At 42.2% G+C, this 21955-nt stretch overlaps 1 protein-coding gene and 1 non-coding gene across 2 annotated transcripts; both read right to left on the bottom strand.

Moving 5' to 3' along the window:
* Positions 1-998: 998 nt before the first annotated feature.
* On the bottom strand, positions 999-1331 carry LOC117201435 (60S ribosomal protein L10-like). Its single transcript, XM_033428592.2, has one exon. It carries the CDS (start codon positions 1314-1316, stop codon positions 1014-1016), a length of 303 nt encoding a protein of 100 aa, XP_033284483.1. The 5' UTR covers positions 1317-1331; the 3' UTR covers positions 999-1013.
* A 42-nt stretch (positions 1332-1373) lies between these two features.
* On the bottom strand, positions 1374-1510 carry LOC117201457 (small nucleolar RNA SNORA70). Its single transcript, XR_004483475.1, has one exon. It is a non-coding gene; the product is annotated as a small nucleolar RNA SNORA70 (small nucleolar RNA).
* Positions 1511-21955: the final 20445 nt, after the last annotated feature.

A 21955-nucleotide genomic window follows, 5' to 3' on the forward strand; every position in this document is an offset into this window, starting at 1 on the left:
AGCAGGGAAGAAAGTTGGTGATGTGGTCAGGAGGAAGCTTGCAAGTTAACATAGGATGGTCTGAGCGACCTCAGAGAGAAAACAGCATTTGTGAACAGACCTCAAGAATGTGAGGTTGTATGTTTACCTTTAGCCATTTTCAGTTGCCTGGGTACAGATGGATATTTAGGAAGAGAAGTCTCCAGATATGGAAAGCCACAAGTAGAGAAGACTTGAGGTGAGGGTGTGCCTGGAATGTTCTTGAACAATAAGGAGGGCTGCAGCAGAAGAAGTGTGGAGGAGAAGGAAAGGAAATAGGTCCGAGAGACAGTGGGTGTTCAGAAAGTAGAGCATCTTGTGGGTGACGCAAGGATTCTGGCTCTTATTAGAGCCTGTCTGGGTCAACGGAGGATTTTGAGCAGAGGAGTGACATTATTTGACTTTACAGGATTACTCTGACTTCTGTGTTGAGGATCAAGTGTAGGTGGGTGAGGCAGGACTGAGAGCAGTAGGTGCTCATGGGGTGCTGATCAAGCCAGATCTCCACCAGAGATGGGAGGCGGCTTGTGCACGTGAGCAGGCTTCGTTACGGGCTCCTGAGTTCCAGAACTCTCTTTTTTTTTTTTTTTTTTTTTTGCGTTACTCGGGCCTCTCACTGTTGTGGCCTCTCCCGTTGCGGAGCACAAGCTCCGGACGCGCAGGCTCAGTGGCCATGGCTCACGGGCCCAGCCGCTCCGTGGCATGTGGGATGTTCCTGGACCGGGGCATGAACCCGTGTCCCCTGCATCGGCAGGCGGACTCTCAACCACTGCGCCACCAGGGGAGCCCCAGAACTCTCTTAGCTGTAGTCTCTGGACACTGAGCTGCCTGCCCTTTCAGATCGCCAGGACCTCTAACCTAGCCTGAGCTTTCTCTCCTGAAAGCTGAATTCTGGCAAGTTTTACCTCATACGTCTAAGACATCTTTATTTTTTTTTGACAGGAAAGTAGGATTTATTGGTGGGCACGAGTAAGGAGGGGACAGCGCCAAGGCTCTCACGAGCTCAGGGCCAGCCATGTGTCCAGAGGGTCACGATTAGGGATGTATCCGACCCCACAGCCATCGGGGATGAGCCGCTTTTCTCCCACCATGTTTTCAAACTCATCTGCATTAAACTTAGTAAATCCCCACTTCTTGGAGATGTGGATCTTCTGGCGGCCAGGGAACTTGAACTTGGCCCTGCGGAGGTCCTCAGTCATATGCTCCTTGTTCTGCAGCTTGGGGCGGATGGACATTATGACTTGGCCAATGTGGACCCCGGCCACTGTGCCCTGGGGCTTTCCAAAGGCACCGCGCATACCTGTCTGGAGCCTAGATTAGGGACAGCATGTCAGTCCTGAATGTCCACTGGAAAGAGCTGTCTCCAGGGTCCCTTCGGGCAAACCATACAGGCAATAGGCTGCGTACACTACACCCAGGAAGCTGCTCTTTGCAGACATTGCACACCGGGCCCTCACGGGGAAAAGAGCGCAGTCAACTTAATTGGCTGCAAACATCTAAGACATTTTTTACTTTACATTTGTTTCCTTTGAGTGTGGGCAAGGCACATTGGATTAGCAAATTAAAATGTACTAATTGTACATTATCTCTCCTAAGCAAAACAGATGGTTGTGTTATTAAAAAAAAAAAAGCACGAATTTTTGTGTGTGTGAATGAAGAAGTGTCTGAACATAACCTAATGCCAAGGTTGGGCCTTATCTAAAGTTGTGAAACTGTCGACATTTACCTGGAGCTCCTGTTCCCTCTTTTTTCTGGCTCATCCCTTCTGCAGTTCGTCTCCTGGCTGCTCAGGGCTCGCACGCCTGGATATCTCCACCTTCCTCACTCTTACGTAAATCCACACGTTACAGCCCCCTCTTTACATCTTGTGCTCTGCTAGGTGCCTAAGAGTTAAGATCATTTTTTTCATGAGATACGGCTAAAGGAAAATGACTACATTACCACTCTCAAGCAATGTCATTCCTTAATCTAGTTAAAATGACTAGTATATGTTTGAGCAGGTTGGTCGCAGGTAGTTTTGATTTAGAAAACTTGTTGACACCTTTCAAATCACCTAGAAAGGAGACACCCACTCGGACCAAATGAATGACCATTAGCATCCCCGGGTATACTGTGCAACCTAGGATATTTTTTTAAAATGTAGGGTTTGTTATTATTCAGGTATGAGGAGGCCAACAGATCAGAGGATGATTGTTCTTGAAAAGACAGATCGTTAGTCACAGATGCCAAGAGGAGAGGGGGGCGTACCATCCCATGAGGGGCCACGTGTGGAAGCTGCGGGGTTAGATAAGAGGCTGACGGAGCAGGGAACGCAAGGGCTAAACACAATAGCCTTTCCTGTGGTTTCCATAGGACAGTGTGGGCAAGCAGTGTAAGCATGTTCAGGATTGGTTAGTCTGGATCATTTCAGCAGGCTCTGGGGTCTAGGGACTGTCCCTAGTTATCTGGCACCTGGCTCTGGAGTGATTCGGGCAGGTGGAGGGTACCCAGAATGTAAGAGGTCTGTGAAAGTCCCTACAGGAGAGTTGGGGTATGGGTTTTGGATTGGATGGTTTGCCTATGAAAGCTGTGCTCTCAGCCCAGTAGTTCCTTACCTTTAGGAATTGGCCAGCCCTGGCAGGGACAGTCTCTCCAGGATCAGCAAGGCCCCAGATGTCAGAGATTCAGAGACGAGGTAAATATAGACATTGATGCGTATGTCCTGCCTTCAGAAGATTTCATGTCTCCTGGGCATAATGACACACATCCGAGAACTCTCAACAGAAGAAAACATAAAGTGGACCTTCCCTGAGTGTGAACCATGATAAGCAAGGCAGATGTACTGATGAGGTTTTATGTATTTATTTTTGGCTGTACCGCACGGCTTGTGGGATCTCAGTTCCCCAACCAGGGATCGAACCTGGGTCCCTTGCAGTGATAGCGTGGAGTCCTAACCACTGGATCGCCAGGCAGTTCCCCTGATGAGGTTTTAAATTTCCTCTAAATTTCACTACAAGAGAGATTTTTCAGATTATCATTATACTATTTTGGAAGCTGCCAGGCTGTAAACCTCTCTACTTGGAATAAAATCCTTCAAAGGATCTTTGACCTACTCCTGATGGCAGACAAACAGTCTTGTCCACAATAGAAGTCTAAGCAGTTTCTAACTCATACTTGCACCTAAAAGTTATGTGTCCTCTAAAAATCTCTTCATATAGAAAAAATCATTGCAGGTAATACTTCAATTACGCTAAAGTGTTCTGTAAAAATGTGGCAGAAGACCACACTGCAACTGCATTTTAACTCCTCCCCCTTGATGTTTGCCGAGAAGCTTGTTTTTATTTCTCTGAACAATATCCAGGCAACTTCAAGAGAAAATCCATTAAGGCCCCTAAATTTGCATTTGTATAGCAGTTTTCTCAATTCTTTAACACAGTATGGAGGAAAACATTATGACAGCTGCCGTGCACCCCTAAAGAAACACTGTGTTGGAAAGTAAGAGAGGTCTGTGGAGGATTTGGATTCACTTGAAAAAAATCAGCTGTGGGACCTGCCAAATTGCTGCTAGCTATCGCAGACACGACGCTCATTAAGAAGCCCCACTGGCTCACGATTTATTGATTAGAGACCAAACATCCTGGAAGACTCATAAATTACTCTTTAAATGGGCTTTTAAACATCCCTCCTACATCCCACCAATGGATTATGCTTCAGATACATTTGCAACTGCCTTAATCTATGTGAAAATTTATCCGTTCTTCCTATCTCATTACTTAGATTGTTATATAAAAAGATTATGCAGCTGGAATATATTTAAACAACAGAGTTTTTGTTAACAAGATATTATCAGTCCTATTAAATTCTAAAAACGATTTTCAGAGAGGTGTTATTTCAAATCTAGGTTTTAATATTTGAGTGATTTGCTAAAATGCTTTCTGGATATAGGGGTTAGGGCATTCACACGGATCAAGCTACAGATATTTTTATTCTAAAATAGGCTTTTTTTAATTTGGAGGAGAAAAAAAAAATCAAAGTATCAGAATTTTCTCTGCCTCCCCAGATATGAAGGATATTTAATAGTTTCTGCAAAAGCTTGAATCCAAAAAATTGTCAGCATTCTGTGCATGAGGTATGAGAATTAAAGAAACCAACCTCTGGTTTCCAAACAGTTTAGAAAATTGAAACTAAAATGATTCCATGCTAGCAGTAAGCTGGACATAAGTAGAAAACTAAAACAAAATAAAGAACAGATGGGCAAACAACATCTTGTAAACAACAAACAACGGTAATTTTTAAAACTATGAAGTTAAAAAATAGCTGGATATGGGCTTCCCTGGTGGCACAGTGGTTAGGAGTCCGCCTGCCAAAGCAGGGGACACAGGTTCGATCCCTGGTGAGGGAAGATCCCACATGCCGCAGAGCAACTATGCCCATGTGCCACAACTACTGAGCCTGCGTGCTAGAGCCCACAAGCCACAACTACCGAGCGCGCATGCCACAACTACTGAAACGTGCATGCCTAGAGCCCGTGCTCCACAACAAGAGAAGCCCGCGCACCACAACAAAGAGTAGCCCCCGCTCACTGCAACTAGAGAATGACCACACGCAGTGATGAAGACCCAATGCAGCCAAAAATAAATAAATAAATACATTTATTAAAAAAAAAAAGAATTTCCTTCCTTTTAAAAAAAATAGCTGGGGGCTTCCCTGGTGGCGCAGTGGTTGAGAGTCCGCCTGCCGATGCAGGGAACACGGGTTCGTGCCCCGGTCTGGGAAGATCCCACATGCTGCGGAGTGGCTGGGCCCGTGAGCCATGGCCGCTGAGCCTGCGCGTCCGGAGCCTGTGCTCCGCAACGGGAGAGGCCACGACAGTGAGAGGCCCGCGTACCGCAAAAAAAAAAAAAAAAAAAAAATAGCTGGACATAGACTTACGTAGGTAGAACAACTGAAAAACTGGAAGACGATAAAGCTGTAAAAGCATCTTCTAAGTGTCAGTCATTTATTCAAAGACAAACCCTCATTCAGAACAATACTATTGATGGCCTTTGTCATGTTAGACACTGAAGAAACAATGGCAGTCTAGCCAATGTTTTCTTAATCATGGAATGTAAAGACTATTTTGAGAAAACAAAGATAAGATATAACAAAAGGACGGCATGAGTGAACATTAAGTACGAAATACTTTGGGAGCATATAACTGGTCCAGAGGACCAAGGATGAAGACTTGTTTCCTGAGGCAATAGCACTAAACAGAGATGTAGATGAGGCACTGGCATTAGAGACTGAGTGATGCCATAAGATAGAGGTGGTGGTGGTAGTAGTGGATGTATTGGTTGGTTGGGGAAGTGACTACAGATAAAGGACACAACAGCAGAACAGAAGCTCTGAGGTGAGGAAAAGGATAGCAAGTCTTCAGAACTGAATGCCAGTCAGCACTTCCAGAGAACAGTATGAAGATCTGATGAGCAAAAGGCTAGACCATGTAGAACCTTAAAGCTCTCAGTCAGGAATTCCAACTTACACTAAGAGAAATGAGAAGCCATTGGTGGGTTTTAATGAAGAGGTTTAAAATCTATACTTAAAACTACACAAATCACCTAAAGAACCATGTTGGCAGTAGCATGGAGTCTGGCTTGTAAGGCAGTGATAAATGGGGGATAACTAGGTATGAGGCTATTTCATTAAATTATGTAAGAGATGATGGGGTTTTTTTGGACTAGGCTATTGGAAGTAGGGTCCAGGACTAGAGAAACGTAGAGGAAGTGAAAAACCATAGCACCTGGACATTGGCAGCATGAGAGTAATAGGAAACTGGAAGAATCAGAAAAGATTCTTAAGTTTTTAAATTGAGCAAACATACAGTTGTTGGAGGATTTATTGAGGTAGGAAACACTGGAGGAAGAATAATTTGTGGAAGAGTTCATGAGTTCTGTTTTGGACATGTTGAACTTGAAGTGTTATACAATAGCCCTGTGTCATGACTTGCAAGCTGTTAGCTATGTATAGTATAAAAGGTGCAGTCAGAAGAGAGGTCTGGGCTTCTGTCAGTCAGCATGGGCTGGATTATGTCACAGCAAAATTTCAGGAAATTAGAACAAGTTTTTTTTTTTTCGGTACGCGGGCCTCTCACTGTTGTGGCCTCTCCTGTTGCGGAGCACAGGCTCCGGAGGTGCAGGCTCAGCGACCATGGCTCACGGGCCCAGCCGCTCCGCAGCATGTGGGATCTTCCCGGACTGGGGCATGAACCCGTGTCCCCTGCATCGGCAGGCAGACTCTCAACCACTGCGCCACCAGGGAAGCCCAGAACAAGTTTTATTTCTTGCTTTTGCTACATGTCCATTGTAGATCAAGAAGGGAGTTCTTCAGATCATTTAGACACCCAGGCTGATCGAAGCCTTACTTTGTTATGATGCTGCCACCTCTATTGAGGGCTTCAGCATTGACCGTGGCAAGGCAAGAGAGTACATAGAAGGCATATCAGCTCAAATATATCCTGTCCTGGTGACAAGTGACATGACACTTGTCACTTCCATTTACGTCACATCAGCCAAGGCAAGTTATGTGACCTCTGCTGCAGTTTCCATTTGTTTTCTAGGAAGAGGAAGAGATCCATAAAGGTTTTTGTGAGTGCTAGTAATGGCTACCACAGAATTGATGATGTCATTTTAGGTGATCCTAACATATGGCCAATGTAGTGAGTACTTATCATGTGTGATGCCCCAGTATTTTCCCTAAATTTTGGTAACTCCTCGTATTATTAATCTATCTTCACAAGACAGAGGACAGAATATTTATATTCCAGACCCGCTTGCAGTTTTAGATGCAGGCATGTGACTTAGATTTTTCCGGTCATTTGAACCCGCTTGAGATTTACATTAGAAAATTAGAATTGTGAAGAGGTGACTATGAAAGGAAGAGTACACACGGTGGCACACGTGATGACAGAGACTTTGGTTCTTTCTGGGTGTGGAGGAAAGGAAGGGAGTGCAGCATCAGGCCTCCAATCCTCAGGGCAATCAGCCCCAAGTGGCACAGCCATGGTATCTTCTCCAGAGGCGCCCATTTGGTGCAGTGTCATTGCTCCTGGATGGGTAGCTTCAGAATCTGATCCTCTGACTCTTCCCTAATTTACATTAGTTCATTAGTTCCCTTTAAAAATCCATTTTCTCTTTCAATAAATCAGAATATTTTACAATATTTGCAATTACAAGCCTGACCAATATGGTATTTGATTCCAGGAAAGGCAACAAGTCCTCAAAGAAATGGAAATCAGGGCTTCCCTGGTGGCGCAGTGGTTGAGAGTCCGCCTGCCGATGCAGGGGACACGGGTTCGTGCCCCGGTCTGGGAAGATCCCACATGCCGTGGAGCGGCTGGGCCCGTGAGCCATGGCCGCTGAGCCTGCGTGTCTGGAGCCTGTGCTCCGCGATGGGAGAGGCCACAACAGTGAGAGGCCTGCATACTGCAAAAAAAAAAAAAAAAAAAAAAAAAAAAAAAAAAAGAAATGGAAATCAGTGAGTGGGTTATTTAACCTGGTTGAGCTTTCGGGTATTGAAGATCTAGCTAGTCCAGAACTGGGAACTCTGGTGGTTATTGGCAGAGCAAGTAAAAAAGTTACTTAAATCATCCTCTACGATGAAATGGCTATTGAAGACAAGACTTTGGAAAAACATGTAGCTGTTGATAAAGAATGAGTAGGGAGGACGAAGGACTACAAGGAAGAGAAAGAAGACTGCCTGCTTCTAGCTGTACTGGGGAGCTGTACTGGGGAGCTTAGGGACAGAAAATGATAAGATCAAAGTTTTAAATTCTTGGCTCAAGGCAGACGTTAAGAGAATCAGGGACTTGCTGTGTCTGTCAAAAGTATTTGTTGCAACAGCAAGATTGACATAGTTAAGAATAAAACATCAGGCCTGGTGCTCTGGGTTGCTGAAATTCAGATTAGCTTGAATTCACCTCTTTGTCAGACTCCTTAGTAATAGCATGGTGAATGGAAAAGATCTGGACACTAGAATCAAAAAGAAGGCATTTGGGAGAACCCTAAAGGAAGAGAAATACCCAGACATTTTGTTGAGTTTTGGACACCAACTCTGAGTTTATACTACTGGCTGAGCCACTTCTGTAATTCACTAAAAATGCTGGGTTTATTGGGGGGTCAGGTGATTAATGGATGTCTCTGTCAGCTTGGTCTACTATAACAAAATACCACAGCTGGGTGGCTTAAACAACAACTGTGAGATTTTTTTCTCACAGTTCTGGAGGCTGGGATATTTAAGACCAAGATGCCAGTAGAGTCAGCCCACCTTCAAGACTCATCTAAACATAATTACCTCCCAAAGGCTCCACCTCCCAATACTGTCACATTGGGGTTTAGGGCTCCAACATAGTAATTTGGGGAGGGACACAAACATTCAGTCCATAGCAAGGGAGGTTGGGCACAAATATATTTCAAAGTAGGCCCTGTGGGTTTGCAAATATCCTGTTGCTATTTCCCTAGTTCCTTGTGATAGTTGGAATAAATATAATCAGTAACTGGAATGATTTGCAGACTGGATTCATAACTCATGGAGCAAACTCTATTATGACTGGCTAAGTAGAAGTTCCTGGACCTATTCTTTGCCTTTAAATTTAAATTTTAAAATTAAAAACCAAAGTGTTATCATATCTCAGGTGGAATTATAGGGATTTATATTCCCACCAAAGTAGTAGTTGACACTAGACTTTCCTACATTTAATTAGGTATTAATTCTAATTTCAACTGCTGTTTTAGATTCAGTCTTACTTCATCATGGAAATTTTAAAAAACAGTCTTGGAATAGCACTTGGAATGCAGCTATTGATATGGTAAATACCATTTCCTATCCTAATAACTAGAGAACAGCAGTAACAGTTTGCTTTCACCTGGTACAAACAGCAGGACCTCTTTACTATCTTGCCTTCAGAACTGCATTGCATCTATGCCTCTGTACCGTAATTTATTCTAGGGGGACCTGATCTTCTCACAATGTCAGGGCATCAACTAAGTTCACTGTATTGACAACATCACGAGGAAAGGAATTTGAAAGCAAGTACTCTAGATTTTGGGTGGACCAGTTTTGTATGCATGCTAAAGTTTGGTAATAAATACCATGGAAATACAGAGGTCTGCCACCTTAGAAAAGCTTCTGATTATCCTGTGGTATAGGACATGGTACGATGTACTATTTGAAGTGAAAGGCAAGTTGCTGTACCTTGCCCCATAATTCTCTAAAAAAGAAGTACAGTGAATTTCTATGGATATTGGAGAAAATTATCACCACATTTGTGTTGGCTGCTTGATTGATTTGCCAAGGGACTCCAAGGATGCCATTTTTTAAGGGAGTCTCAGCAAGAGAAGGCTTTTTAGTTGGACCACACGCCATGAAAGCAACCCTCCAATGGGCCCTATGACAACCAATCCGATTGTGCCCGAAGTATCTGTGGCAGAGGAGGTGTTGGTATAAAGCCTGTGTCAAGTCTTAATAGGAGAATCATAGTATAGGTACCCAAGGTTTTGAAGCAAAATTGCAACCTCTTTGCCAGTAACTCTTTCCTTTTGATTAACAGTTTTTGGTTTTCTGGTAGAAACAAGATCATGATAGGCACTGAACAGCTAGCAATAGAGCACCAAATGACCTGATCTTATATTCATAAATTTTGTGTTATCTAAATAGGCCAAGCTCTAGAACTGATTACGCCCAGCAATAACCCATCAATTAGAAATCATTTATACATGTTTGGCCTCAAGCAGGTCCTGAAGGACAAATAAGTTGCATAAACACATTTGTCAATCAAAAATAAAAGAAGCTGGAAATTGAAGTGTGGCCGAGATGGCAGAGTAGGGTGTCCCTGACCTTACCCCCTCCCATGGGCACACCAAAATTACAACTATTTACAGAGCGACTATCTATGAGAATGACCTGGAGACTAGCAGAAAAGATTTTCCACAACTAAAGATACAAAGAAGGAACCACAACAAGATGGGTAGGAGAGGTGGAGATGTGATATAATCAAGACCCACAGCCCCAGGGAAGGATAATGGTAGGATAATCACAATTGCAGAGGTTCTCCCCAAGGAGTGAGGGGTTTGAGCTCCCCAGCATGGGGAGCCTGCACCAGGAAGATTAGTCCTCAGAATGTCTGGCTTTGAAGGCCAGAGGGACTTGCATACCGGAGAGCAAATCCCTATCAAAATACCAATGGCATTTTTCACAGAACTAGAAAAAAAAATTAAGTCAGTTATTCTTTTATTTTAAAAAGGGCATCAAATGTAGCCACAAAAAGACAAATAAAAAATAAACAAAACTGGACAATAAAGTGATAAACAGCTTTTAATCAATATACTATATAATACAGCATAATTATTGCAATCGGGAAGGGGGTTCAGGGTAAATGAAACTCAACTTCAATTTTTACAAACGTGACTGGGCAGCAGAATGAGGGAGTGAGGTAGGGGCCTGGAGGAGGCTTGAGCAGAGCCAGGGAAGTGAAGAAATTGCAAAGGGTTGGTCAATATAAATGCATTGAGGCCAGCTGTGTCTGTCAGCGGGCAATGTTTGAAGTTAGGATTCTTTCCTACCACAGAGACCTGGAGACAGAGGCACTGTCCTTCCTAATGATGATTACGTTTCAAAGGAATGAACTTTCAGGACCTTGAGAAGACATTCCTGAGTTAAAGGAGATACCTGTATATCTCAAAGGAGTAGGGGAAGGATTCACAGTTATAAGCTCTTTTTAGCAAATGCTCTAAGAAAGTCAGAGGCCTACCTGATGAGGTATCGGCTAGAACGCACAGTGTATGCTTTGAGCAGCCTTGAGTTTTCTTCCATCCTCGGGGGTTAGGAGCCTAGTTCACTTGGCACCACATGGTGGCACTAATCAGAACTGGACAGCTGTCACATTAAACCCATTCAGAGGTGGCCATAAAGACAGTAGAAAAGGAATATCCTCTCAAAATACAGAAGTTCGAGTGTTCAAGTTCAAGTTCATATTCTGTGTTCTGCTTAGAGAGAGAGATGGCTGAAGGCTGGCTCTGTGCTGACTCATGAGTAATAAGCAACAGTTTGACTAGTTGGGCTGGCACCTGATGGAACAAACTTGAAGTGTTGGTGAAAAGGAAGCTTGGGGTTAGACTTATGGACTTATTTCTCAAATGTATCCCAAGTGAATACTCTGTAAAAGGTCCCCACCGTGGAAGAGGCTCTCAGTAATCAGTTGGACAAAAAGACCTTCCTGATGGATGAAAGTCTGATCCCTTCCCAGTCACCCCAGAATCGGCCCAGTACACTCAGGAATAAAGTGACCATGGTGCCAAGGACAGTGGATTTCGATGGATTTCCCCACAACGGGGCTGACCTGGACGCCACAGCTGCCGATTACCTGGTTTTTCTGCATCAGGAAACAATCGTAAGCCCCCAGTAGGGTTCTATACCCCAGGGAAGCTATCCAGTTTGGGGTGGTAAATTAATTATGTAAGGCTGCTTCCATTATGGAATAGAAATGTGTCCTTAGTAGGATAAATGCTTACTTTGGATTTATTTTTGCATCCGTGCTCATTCTCCTTCCTCCAGCACCGCCATTCACAGACTTTATGAAATATCATATTTAGTGTTAAGACTTTGCACACGACAGTTCTGCCTTTTTGAGAACTCATTTTTCGGTAAAAGAGATAAATCAGTGGGCCAACTGTCATGAAAATCACTGGTCCTACGGATACTGTGATGGACGAAACGCTTGCTTCCTTCTCGAGAAGGTGACGGTATATTTGTTTATAGGTAGTTGCAACGGGATGGGTGGTGGCCTGGGGCTACCTGGAAGATTAATTTTGAAAGAAGGATATTAACGTTGGGTCAGGAAGAGTGGCCTGCTGTGGATCTTTGCCAATTTTGGTCACCTAATGTCTTAGAATACTCTCCCTATTTTTTATAATCTCTATATTATGAATCCTGCCCAGCTAGGAATCAGAAAACTCACATTTGTTGACTCTTCGCCGTCTGAGTGAGGACATACGCAGACGTTGTGACCTAAGTTCCCCTAATCAGATGCAATTTTGAGAGACTTGGATGCATGCGTGAGAAGTGTGAGGAGCTTGCTGTGTAGGGGGAAGCATCGTGGCAGAGCTCTCCCGTTCTTCAGAGGCGTCCCTAGCATTTTCACTAACACATCTTCCTAGCCTGGGTACTACTTCTGGGATTAGCTTTACAGACTGTCTCTCTCACCCTCCTCCAGATTTTGTGAGCACTCTAATAGGAATAAATTCCTTCTCTGCTTAAGCTAGTTGATATGCAGGTGTTTTCAACTTGGCACTCTGACCCATAGGGCAAAATTAAGGTCACTAAAACCATGGGGACAAATATTTCTCCTAGAGAGAGAGACTGTATGAAGCGAAAAGAAGGCCTGAGAGTAGAATCCTGAGGACCTTCACGGTGACTCATCAGGTAGAGGAAGAGAAGCCAACAAGGGAGAAGGATATAGAGGTGTCAGGGAGGTGGGGACACCACGCAAAGAGCACGGATCGCCGTGTCCAGAAAGGAGAGTGTTTCCAGAGGAGAGTGGTTGTGCTGAAAGGGTAATGGGGAATAACAGTCATCTTTTATTGTGCTATTTACCCGACTACCACATTTCATCATCACAAGAACGCTATCAGAGAGGCAATATTTCCTAATATGAATTGAGGAGAATGAGGATGATAGGGAAATAATAGTAGATACCACAGAAAATTATTTAAGTTAATGAGAAATAGAGTGTTAGTCGGAGGAAGATGTGGCACACTGGGAGGCTGTTTGTTTGTTTGTGGTGTGGAAATTTGGAAAAATTTAAAGACACTGGAGAGAGGACATAGAGAGAATGACATAGAACGTGATACAAAATGTAAGTAACCTCATCACCTTTGATAGGAGGAGGCCAACATAACTTTATTATTATAAAATTGATAAAGAGAAGAAGATGGTTGTAGATGGACAGGCTTATGTTTGATAGCAGGAATTTAAGAGAATTCCTGTTGTTTCTTTTTCTTCTAATTTCTATGTAAAGTACAAGATAAAGTTATCTGCTGAGAATGAGGGCAAATGAGGAGAATTTGGTCAATTCTGAGGAAAGAAGAGGTGCTTTGAGAAAGTTCTTGAGGATGAGAGTTGAGTACAAAATGAGAAAAAAAGAAGAGGTTCAGTGTGCAGCTACACTGAAATTGGTAACAATGAAAATATAACAGCACGATTAGGTCTTCCTGTGTGATTTTCTCCAGGAACACTCAGCAGGTGGGTATAGGACACAGAAGATGGATCACAGCCCTCGCCCAGAGTTGGAGAAATGGAGATGTAAGATACCCGCCACCATCTTTGTCAGTAGGACAGAGATATGCACACCCTATGATAAAACTCAGTATGGGCCATAGTGGTGGCACAGAGCAGGACGTGATCAACCCCACTGGGGGACCACTTCACAGATAAGGTGCCCCTCGACTGGGTGCTTGGAAGACTTGAGGACGGGCTATGTGTGACGTGAGGAGTGTACCCAGGGCAAAGGTAAACCTGTATGAAAATGTCTTGGTTTTGATAATCGACCCTCTGTGCATTCTGAGTAATGTAGGGAAATAGGTCATAAATATTTCTCACAAAATAAATATTAAACTGGGGTTGCACATCCAGTTCCAGTGATTTAGTAATCTTGTATTGCCATCTTGTCATTGATACTGGGACCAACTGGAGAGTCTAGGCCAACTTACACGAGACGTTACTGCTACATTCAGGTGTGTAGCTAGTATCAATAAATGACGTTTCACTGTGCCTATAAAGCTCCAGGTGGACAGTAGTGACCCACTGCATAACAAACCCATCAACCAGCATTTAACCTTAGATGATTGCAAACAAAACAAACAAATGAACAAACAAAACTGTGTTTCTCAACACATGCTAAGATTTTACTTTCTAGTGCTAGGTTAGTGATGAGTATATCAGTAACTTAGTTTCATATGATGTCTCTCATATCCAAAGGCACTATGGTAAAAGGTACCAGTTATGGTATCTGGAAAGTAGTCTATAATTTAAAGTGATGGAGGTAACACAGAGAAAGTAAAATAAATCTATGGATATTAAGTTAAATTTGCTGAAATTGTCAAAGGCTGTGAGTACATGTCTGAATGTCTGAGGTATTTCCATATATGTTGTTTCTAATGTATCCTATATATATTTTTAAATACATTTATTTATTTTTTGGTTTTGGCTGTGTTGGGTCTTCATTGTTGCATGCGGGCTTTCTCTAGCGTGGAGAGCAGGGGCTACTCTTCATGGCGGTACACGGGCTTCTCATTGTGGTGGCTTCTCCTGTTGCGGAGCACGGGCTCTAGGTGCGCGGGCTTCAGTAGTTGTGGCGCACAGGCTTCAGTAGTTGTGGCGCATGGGCTTAGTTGCTCCACAGCATGTGGGATCTTCCTGGACCAGGGCTAGAACCCGTGTCCCCGGCATTGGCAGGCAGATTCTTAACCACTGCAGCACCGGGGAAGTCCAATCCTATATTTTCACACTTGCTTTTTTTTCTTTTTTTAACCATGAGAATAGATCACTTTCATTGTTAGTATTTAGGGAATACTTAATGAGTGTTGTATCAGAAAATTAATGGACTTTAAATGTAAAATGTTACAAAGTTTCTTGACTTCTCAAATATTATAGAATTGCATGTAGGATTAACATTTTCTTTCCAACAAATATTATGTAAATTATTACATCATTCAACATAGAAGTTGTAAAGGCTTCCCTGGTGGCGCAGTGGTTGGGAGTCCGCCTGCCGATGCAGGGGACACGGGTTCATGCCCCGGTCCGGGAAGATCCCACATGCCGCGGAGCGGCTGTGCCCGTGAGCCATGGCCGCTAAGCCTGTGCGTCCGGAGCCTGTGCTCCGCAACGGGAGAGGCCACAACAGTGAGAGGCCCGCGTACCGCAAAAAACAAACAAACATCTGGTGGCTCACAGACCGAACCGGAAAGCTGAGGATCAGGTTTAGAAAAATGCAGAAAGCAGGCAGCAGTGGGAATCTAGGAGCAGGAAGTGTGCAACAGTCTCGTCAGTGTGCTGTGGCTGGGATCAATGAGCTGCAGCTGGTGTCAGTGATTCTGCACAGGAGTCAAATGTTAGAGAGGGAGTTTCCAAATGCTTCAGCTTGTGTCATGCGAACACCTTTCAGCTAGAAAAAAAGGCATCTTGATTTTTTTTAGTGTTACAAAAGACTGTGCACAATGGAACAAGGAAATTCACAAAAGAAAATTAAGATGCTCTTTCCAGAAGATGAGGAACTAACATCCCCTCTCCCGATCCCATCTAGGAGAAGGACCCAAATTCAACAGGAAATCAGAATGAGAATCAGGAGTCAGTGCAGGAAGCCTGGCCTGTGAACCACACACAAAAAACTGTCTGTCTAGGCTGCAGGCATGTGAAAGCCAGAGTCCCTGGCTGGCAGGAAGAGGTCTCCTAAATTTACCGCTATTTCAGAATGTCACTGGTTCTAGACTTCTGAATGACTGGTTTGTCTACGGCAGGTCAGCAAATGAAATTACAGAATATAATAAAGCATGGTGCAGCTTCTAGCAGACATAAATTATGGCTGACATTTATTGATCATCATAAATATAATGGGAAAGATTCAGCCAGAGATTGAGTTTCATTACAGCTCAGCTATGAGTCCACTTAGAATTCGTGTAGAACATTTGGAATAAAAGGAGATAGGAATAAATAAAACTTGTTTAATACGATCTCTGTCACATTCTGTGTGACTCTGGAAAGTTCTTAAACTCTCTGTGCCTGTTTCCTCATCTGTAAAATGGGACTAATAGAAATAATAGTACTGGCCTATGTTAGAGAGTTGTTATGAGGGTTGAAGGAGGAAGTACATGTAAAGTGCCTGGCGCATAATAAACACTAAGTGTTCGCTCATCTTCTTAGTATCATTATTTTAACTGTAGAGTTCACAAAGTAGTTTTCACAGATATCATTCCATTTCATTCAGACAATCCTATGGTAAGATTGTCCTTGTAAAAAAAAAAGTAACAATGAAGAAATGGAGTTTTTATTTATATGTCAGGGTAGAATGATACCCTCATCTTTTAACTCCGAGTACTAGAACCCGTTACATGTGTAAAAATACATATCGAGGGAAGACTTCCATGAAGACAGAAAAGAGACACAACTTCCAATGCTGGGCAGTCACAGTTAGTAATAAGGGGTAGGTACCTTGAACAATTTCAGTCTAATCATTTATGCATACATTCAGAGAAACACATTTTCCAAGCAGAAATACAGATACTCTTTGTTCTTTCCACTTGAAAACTGAAACACAGGTGCTCTATGTTACAAGGAGAAACCGAGAGTATTAAATTACTTGTCCTAAGTCACACGACGGCTGGGCCCGTGATGGCCCTCTGTCCTCTGTCCTTCCGTCCACTCCACAACACATTCCCCCGCATCTGTGCCTTCCACAGCCTGTTCCTTTCTGGGCTTCACTGTTGTCTCCCTGTGGGAAAAATAGAAAAGCTCTCAAATGAAACTGGGTGCAGTGAGAGCTGATGGACAAGGCAGATCGCCCGTCAAGTCTCCATATCTCTTTTCCCAGATCAAAGGAAAATGAGTCAACGAGAACTGCCTAAACTTTTGGGGGGAAACATGTCACTGAAATGCTTTAAATTATTTATTTACTTATACATCTTTTTCCTGTGATGTATAGAGTTATAAAGACATTTTCTGTCTACTTCATAGGATTGTTTAGAAATGTCAAATAATGTCAACAGGCTCATACTCGTCAATTTCAATCATGATATAGAGATACTTTTCTTTACACTGACAACAGGAAAGTATGATTTTGGAGCCAATATAGAGAAACTGTGCTTCACATGCATTATTTATTTCCATGGCTAAGACTTAGGAATTAACTGTAATCCATATACGGTTGTCTGATCTTCATCCTTGCATTTTGAAAGATTTAACCTCCTTTATCCTCGGAAAGTGTTACTCGTACTGGCTTACAAAACAATCAGATACTAGAGCAGAATTTATATCTATTTCATTTAAATAAATGCCACCAGTTGGATATCTCTGGTGTCTTTCTGAACTTCTTTTATTCTTCCAAATATAAAGGAATGTTTCAGTCATCCCAGTTTTACTTCATGGAGTGTAAATTGCCCACCACTGTAATTATCACAAGCACATGTGTGTATGTCTAAAATGAACTCCTAGAAAGAGTGCCCACGGGACTTTTACTGTCAGGGGAACTTTATTCTGTGCACTTAGTTTCCACTTTTGCAGAGCACATGGCAGCTGAGGGCAGCTGAGTGCTCACAATGCAGGCTCTTGACTCAGTGGCTCGTTGCCTCTTTGAATCTTGGCTCTGATTATTTTTTTCCCCAGCCTTGTGATTATGAGCTAATTACTTACATGCTCTGTGCTTGCTTCCTGAAGCAAGCACAGAGCACGTGAGTAATGCATGCATTACTTACGATACTCTCAGTTTCTCCTTGTAATATAGCATCTAAGTAATGCATTCCTAAGTATATTATCATCCGACTGGGTATGATGATATACTTACCTCATAAGGTTGTTAGAAGGATTAAGCAAAATAATAAATGTCAAGAATTGAGTGGAGTGCCTAGCACATACCAGGGGTTCACTAAATGCTGGGTATTACAACCTGCCTTAATAAAGTGATGGTGCAAAGGCACATGGATTAGATGGTATGTATGGAAGAGACTCTAATTAAAAGGAAAGTATGTCATGAGCCAAGCTCATACTAGCCTTAGAAATTATTTTTAACTTTTCACATGGAAATAATATCAGTATATTCATTTGGAGTTGGAGACATCCTCACATTTCTATAGTAACTTCTAGCTCTGTGTTTTTGTTTGTTGGTTGTATAATTGGAGTTGCTGTATTTTCTCAGCCCGGTCTCTGGAACTCCCTCCTAGATTTTATCAAGTTGTGAGGTAAGAAGCCTAGCCAGCTGTGGCGAGCTACACTTCTTGGTCACGAGCCACTGTGGAAGGGGACAAACCACACATTTTAATGGACCGTGGTCACTCGTCCCAGGAGAGTACCCCGGCTCTGGAGTCCTCGCAGAGGGGAAGTTCATGTCAGGGTAGTTCCAGGACCTGCACCCCGTCCTCAATGCAAGTTAGCTATCAACACTTAAGGACCACGAGGTAAAATATAAGAAAGGATATTTTGTTTTCCAAACAATAGACTTAGTTTCAAGAGGTTTGGATCTCTTTTTACAAAATGAATGTTGAAGTCGAGTGTGAGTTTGAAAGACAAATAAGAACAAATACATCCTTTTCCATGCTGGTGGAGTGTCTGGTGTTTCTAGGGTTCCTGAAAGGATCAATCATTCATGAAAATGTTTTAGCAAGTCGTTGAAGCTAAAAGGAGTGATGGTTTTGTTCCCTCATCACATCGGGGATGCTGTCCTTAGGTCACTCTGGAGATTACAGTAACACGGTAAAGACTCAAAGTGGTGAAAATAAATTAAGCACAAGAGTTGAGAACAGGCCATTGTTTATTACTTATTTATTAACATCTCACCATATTCCAGGATTGAAAGAAGATAGAATTTCGTCTCGAGGGTTGAGAAATAGAATCATATATTTATAACTAAACTATATTTACTGTATGTATAAAAACAGAACTCCTGGAATAAGAGAAATATTCTGATACTATTTGGGATGCCCAATATCTCGACTTAAAAGTAACATCCTGGAGGCTTCCCTGGTGGTGCAGTGGTTGAGGGTCTGCCTGCCGATGCAGGAGACACGGGTTCGTGCCCCGGTCCGGGAAGATCCCACATGCCGCAGAACGGCTGGGTCCGTGAGCCATGGCTGCTGAGCCTGCGCGTCTGGAGCCTGTGCTCTGCAACGGGAGAGGCCACAACAGTGAGAGGCCTGCGTACCGCAAAAAAAAAAAAAAGTAACATCCTGTCTGCATCTCTCTGCATGCTCCATACTAGGACTAATGCAGAAAGCTGTAATTAGTTTATATCTCTTAAACTCAGATTATAATAATTTTAAAAAAGGCCACCAACAGAGAGTATTTTAGTGAAGGAACTAAAAGCTAAGTGTAAAGATGCTCATTTTTAAAGTGCTATTAAGGTTGATATGTTTATAAATTTGCTACTCATTTTAAGTAAATCATGAATAATTTAGGTTCCCCAAATCCTCCTTTGGAATTTTAAGGCACTCACTGGGGAAGTTTAAAAATTCAGTAAAGTAATTTGGGATGACTGAATTTCTACTTTCTGAATGATATTATATGTGGTAATCCCTCCTGTTCAGTAAAAAACAATGATTATGGCTGTGGTTCTTCTTATTTTTTAATTTCTATTGGCATATAGTTGCTTTACAATGTTTTGTTAGTTTCTGCTGTACAGCAAAGTGAATCTGTTATACGTATCCATGGCACTGGTTCTTAAACATTGATGGAGGGCTTGATCCAACACAGATTTCTGGGCTCCACCCCAGCTTTTCTGATTCTAAAGTAGGTCTGGTGTGGGGCCCTAGAACATGTATTTCTAACAGCTTCCTAAGAGTTGCTGATGCTGATGGCCTGGGGCCCACATTTGAGAACCACTGCTTTACAGCAGAGACAATTGAGGTTAATGTTATCACTGTAAATCTGGTTGCTCAAATGGATTGGCTATGGAACACTTAGCAACTACAGACTAAAAACAACAGAAGTTCACAAACCAGTTAAGCAGCTACAAGAGAAATTAGATTAAAATATCAAAAGAAAATATTACAAATTCAGAATGTACACCTATGAATTATAAAATGGAGTTTGATGTCATATTCATATTTTCTTTTTACAAGCTTTACTTCCTATTAGTAGTTGATTCTTTTTTTTTTTTTTACATCTTTATTGGAGTATAATTGCTTTACAATGGTGTGTTAGTTTCTGCTTTATAACAAAGTGAATCAGGTATACATATACATATGTTCCCATTATCTTCCCTCTTGCATCTCCCTCTCTCCCTCCCACCCTCCCTATCCCACCCCTCTAGGTGGTCACAAAGCACCAAGCTGATCTCCCTGTGCTATGTGGCTGCTTCCCACTAGCTATTTTACGTTTGGTAGTGTATATATGTCCATGCCACTCTCTCACTTTGTCACAGCTTACCATTCCCCCTCCCCATATCCTCAAGTCCATTCTCCAGTAGGTCTGTGTCTTTATTCCTGTCTTACCCCTAGGTTCTTCGTGACATTTTTTTTCTTAAATTCCATATATATGTGTTAGCATACGGTATTTGTCTTTCTCTTTCTGACATACTTCACACTGTATGACAGACTCTAGGTCCATCCACCTCATTACAAATAGCTCAATTTCATTTCTTTTTATGTCTGAGTAATATTCCATTGTATATATGTGCCACATCTTCTTTATCCATTCATCCGATGATGGACACTTAGGTGGTTTCCATCTCCAGGCTATTGTAAATAGAGCTGCAATGAACATTGTGGTACATGACTCTTTTTGAATTATGGTTTTCTCAGGGTATATGCCCAGTAGTGGGATTGCTGCGTCATATGGTAGTTCTATTTGTTGTTTTTTAAGGAACTTCCATACTGTTCTCCGTAGTGGCTGTACCAATTCACATTCCCACCAGCATTGCAAGAGTGTTCCCTTTTCTCCACACCCTCTCCAGCAGTTATTGTTTCTAGATTTTTTGATGATGGCCATTCTGACTGGTGTGAGATGATATCTCATTGTAGTTTTGATTTGCATTTCTCTAATAATTAACGATGTTGAGCTTTCTTTCATGTGTTTGCTGGCAGTCTGTATATCTTCTTTGGAGAAATGTCTATTTAGGTCTTCTGCCCATTTTTGGATTGGGTTGTTTGTTTTTTTGTTATTTGGCTGCATGAGCTGCTTGTAAATTTTGGAGATTAATCCTTTGTCAGTTGCTTCACTTGCAATTATTTTCTCCCATTATGAGGGTTGTCTTTTGGTCTTGTTTATGGTTTCCTTTGCTGTGCAAAAGCTTTGAAGTTTCATTAGATCCCATTTGCTTATTTTTGTTTTTATTTCCATTTCTCTAGGAGGTGGGTCAAAAAGGATCTTGCTGTGATTTATGTCATAGAGTGTTCTGCCTATGTTTTCCTCTAAGAGTTTGATAGTTTCTGGCCTTACATTTAGGTCTTTAATCCATTTTGAACTTATTTTTGTGTATGGTGTTAGGGAGTGATCTAATCTCATACTTTTACATGTAGCTGTCCAGTATTCCCAGCACCATTTATCGAAGAGGCTGTCCTTTCTCCACTGTACATTCCTGCCTCCTTTATCAAAGATAAGGTGACCATATGTGCATGGGTTTATCTCTCGGCTTTCTATCCTGTTCCATTGATCTATCTTTGTTTATGTGCCAGTACCATACTGTCTTGATTACTGTAGCTTTGTAGTATAGTCTGATGTCAGGGAGCCTGATTCCTCCAGCTCTGTTTTTTGTTCTCAAGATTGCTTTGGCTATTCGGGGTCTTTTGTGTTTCCATACATATTGTGAAATTTTTTGTTGTAGTTCTGTGAAAAATGCCAGTGGTAGTTTGATAGGGATTGCATTGAATCTGTAGATTGCTTTGGGTAGTAGAGTCATTTTCACAATGTTGATTCTTCCAATCCAAGAACGTGGTATATCTCTCCATCTATTTGCATCATCTTTAATTTCTTTCATCAGTGTCTTATAATTTTCTGCATACAGGTCTTTTGTGTCCTTAGGTAGGTTTACTCCTAGATATTTTACTGTTTTTGTTGCAATGGTAAATGGGAGTGTTTTCTTGATTTCACTTTCAGATTTTTCATCATTAGTGTATAGGAATATAAGAGATTTCTGTGCATTAATTTTGTATCCTGCAACTTTACCAAATTCATTGATTAGCTCTAGTAGTTTTCTGGTAGCGTCGTTAGGATTCTCTATGTATAG

Source organism: Orcinus orca, chromosome 12 (assembly GCF_937001465.1).
Source record: "Orcinus orca chromosome 12, mOrcOrc1.1, whole genome shotgun sequence".
Lineage (NCBI taxonomy): Eukaryota > Metazoa > Chordata > Mammalia > Artiodactyla > Delphinidae > Orcinus > Orcinus orca.

What these genes read in the sequence shown, in the direction of transcription:
- LOC117201435 (XM_033428592.2), bottom strand. Translation starts at nt 1,316, where the DNA reads ATGCGCGGTGCCTTTGGAAAGCCCCAGGGCACAGTGGCCGGGGTCCAC.